This window comes from Lolium rigidum, chromosome 5 (assembly GCF_022539505.1).
Source record: "Lolium rigidum isolate FL_2022 chromosome 5, APGP_CSIRO_Lrig_0.1, whole genome shotgun sequence".
Classification (NCBI taxonomy): domain Eukaryota; kingdom Viridiplantae; phylum Streptophyta; class Magnoliopsida; order Poales; family Poaceae; genus Lolium; species Lolium rigidum.
Window position 1 is genome coordinate 198,693,852 of NC_061512.1, and position 3,062 is coordinate 198,696,913.

The 3,062-nt window shown below is 48.6% G+C and overlaps 1 protein-coding gene across 1 annotated transcript; it reads left to right on the forward strand.

Moving 5' to 3' along the window:
* Positions 1-654: 654 nt before the first annotated feature.
* On the forward strand, positions 655-2,832 carry LOC124652880 (tetraspanin-8). Its single transcript, XM_047191926.1, has 2 exons — positions 655-1,291; positions 2,243-2,832. Exons 1-2 carry the CDS (start codon positions 788-790, stop codon positions 2,549-2,551), a joined length of 813 nt encoding a protein of 270 aa, XP_047047882.1. The 5' UTR covers positions 655-787; the 3' UTR covers positions 2,552-2,832.
* The last annotated feature ends 230 nt before the right edge of the window (positions 2,833-3,062 follow it).

Genomic DNA, 3,062 nt, shown 5'->3' on the forward strand with positions numbered 1-3,062 from the left:
ACAAATAATATGAATCGGAGGAAGTAACTTCTACATACAATACCCACCTTAAATTCTTGAAATGCGCTCGTAGAGAAACCTCTTCGTGAGACTGACGGCAGAACGACAACTTATTGTGTACTTCCTCTGTAAGCCGTTTTAACAAATCAAAATAGTTTTGCCAAAAGGGTTTGTTTACATTATAGAGCAGAGTGAAATTTCCTTGTACATGGCAATGTGTGAGCGCAGGAGAGGGATCCTGGTTTTCTTTTCTTCAGCGCGTCGAAAAAGATGTGTTAACACTTGGTTGTCAACTTGTCGTTACCAAGTTGAAAACATCTTGCGATCAACGGAGAGCGACCCGAAACGCGTCATCCGATCGAGCAGCAATCACTCCCCCAAATAGCCACATCCTTTTGAACCTATCGAAACATGAACAAAGAAAAAATGAAACATAACCAGACACGAGGCAGGAGGGCTGGGTCAATACGCTTGCGTGTGCAGACCCTGGGCAGGCAGTCGCGCGGTCAATAGCTTCTGTGCCCAGGATCGAACCACCGCGCCACCTTTCCGTCGCACACGAAAAGCCCAAGAACTTTCCGCTCTCCCTCCCACGGCCCAATCCCCCACGCGCACAATCCCATCTACAAATACCACGTCCACGGCCACATCTCCCTCAACCCACCGTGCCACTTCCCCTACCCTCACCCCAAAAACTTTCGAAAACCGCCGTTCCGAAGTTCCAACCAACCGACGGCCAATCTCTCTCCAAGAAACCAACCGCACCGCCGCCGCCGGCACCTTCACGATGGTGCGTCTGAGCAACACGATGATCGGCGTCCTGAACGCGATCACCTTCCTCCTCTCGGTCCCGATCCTCGCCGGCGGCATCTGGCTGCGCCAGCGCGCCGACGGCACGGAGTGCGAGCGGTACCTGGCGGCGCCCGTCATCGCGGTGGGCGTCTTCCTCATGCTGGTCTCCATCGCGGGGCTCGTCGGCGCGTGCTGCCGCGTGACCTGCCTCCTCTGGTTCTACCTCGTCGCCATGTTCCTCCTCATCGTCGTCCTCCTCGGCTTCACCGTCTTCGCCTTCGTGGTCACCAACAAGGGCGCCGGGGACGCCGTGTCCGACCGCGGGATCAGGGAGTACAGGCTCGGGGACTACTCCAACTGGCTGCAGAAGCGGGTCGAGAGCAGCAAGAACTGGAACAAGATCAGGGGCTGCCTCGCCGACTCCAAGGTCTGCAGGTCACTCGAGGACAAGCAGGACACGCTCAGCCGCTTCCTCCGCGACGACGTCTCGCCCATCCAGGTAACCGCTCCATCCACGAGCATTTAATTACTCCCAAAAAGAAAAACTGTTCTCACTATGCATCATCATCTTATAATTGGCCATTAATTTCGTATATATCTTCTGAAGATATTAGCGCAGCTAACCTAGAAAAGGCACACTTAATTTGCCGTCTAATACTTCTTGTCATATTTTCTCTTATAAATATGAGTATTTTTTCCCACGTGTTGCCTATGTGTTCGCCAAGATATTTCTGCCGATCGAGCAGGAGGATAAGATAGTTCCTAGTGCCAAAGTCAACAATGTAGTTTCAGAAATTGTAGTCGCGCGCGCAACTTGTTTAGTGGTGATGTTTGCGTGTACGTGTGAGCCTGAGGTAGACATCATTCATCGATTTAATGGCAGAACTTATATCTACTCTGACTTTTTCCTTTTGAAACTTCTAGTCTGCTAGACTTGCTTATGTCCATACGATTAGTCATAGCCCCCACTCCATTTTTTGCACATAACAGTCGCATGGTTAATTACAAGGTAAAATATCACATTGCTCAATCAAAAATAAAAGTCCAGGTCAGGGTTTTGAATACCTACTAGTGTTCGATTTGATACGATCTTCACAATCTCCTATGGGGATGACTCGTGAGCACATGGTATTATCAACGGATTACTCCTTATTTAGTGTTTTTTCCTTCGTCGCAAAGCAATCCTCTGGGCAGCTGGATTGCTTTCAACTCTTTCCAAATCCTTTGACCGTTGCAATATTTAAAGGTTAGGATACATATCACCAAACTTGTTGACTAGTTAGGCTCACAGTATTCAACCGGTCCGTGCCCAAATATTTTCTTTTCTATAAAAAAATGAGGACTGGATCACTGAAACATAACAATCATTTTTTTCTTGAATGGGTGAAATTAGTGTATCATCGTTGTGTTACCACCGAGTCTGACCATTTCTCCCTTTATCTGTGTGCAGTCCGGTTGCTGCAAGCCTCCGGCCAGCTGCGGCTTCACCTTCTCCAACAGCACCCAGTGGACCGGCACCTCTAACTCGACGAACCCGGACTGCGCCACGTGGGGCAACGACGCGGCCACGCTCTGCTACGGCTGCCAGTCATGCAAGGCCGGCGTGGTGGCCACTGTGAGGCGGGACTGGAAGCGTATCGCCATCCTCAACATCATCTTCCTCGTCTTCATCATCATCGTCTACTCGGTCGGCTGCTGCGCTTTCAGGAACAACCGCAGGGACCATCACAACGGCTACAAGCAGGGCGGATACGCTTGATCGGTCTGAGCCTCGGCTTGGCCTGGCCAGTGACCGTCTGTCAGGGTCACTTGTGTCGCCTTCTTTGATGCGAGTCATTACCATTTACTATATCTCTAGGTTGGCCTGGTCTAGCTTTGTACAGACGAGATTATTCTGTGTTCTGATCATCTATATTAGCTAGGTAGTGTCTACTGTATGATCAGGAGGAGGGTTGTATATGCTGTTCTTTGATATGGCAGACCATTATATATGTACCTAGTACCTGGCGTAATTTATTTATATATTACTTCCTTCCAAAATTTTCAAGTTATTTCCACCTTAATTTGTTCAAGATTTCTCTTCAAATTTCTTGACACAGTATTCTGCAAATCTGCACCGGATCGTGTTCTTTTCGACATTTCAGTATTTGTGATGGTCGATGAAATCATTTGTTTTGATTTGATGGTCTATTGCTCGTTCGATCTTTGGACAGCAGCTGTGTGTTGTGTAGTTCCGTTTATTATTAAAATTCGTCTTTGAGCCTATTTTC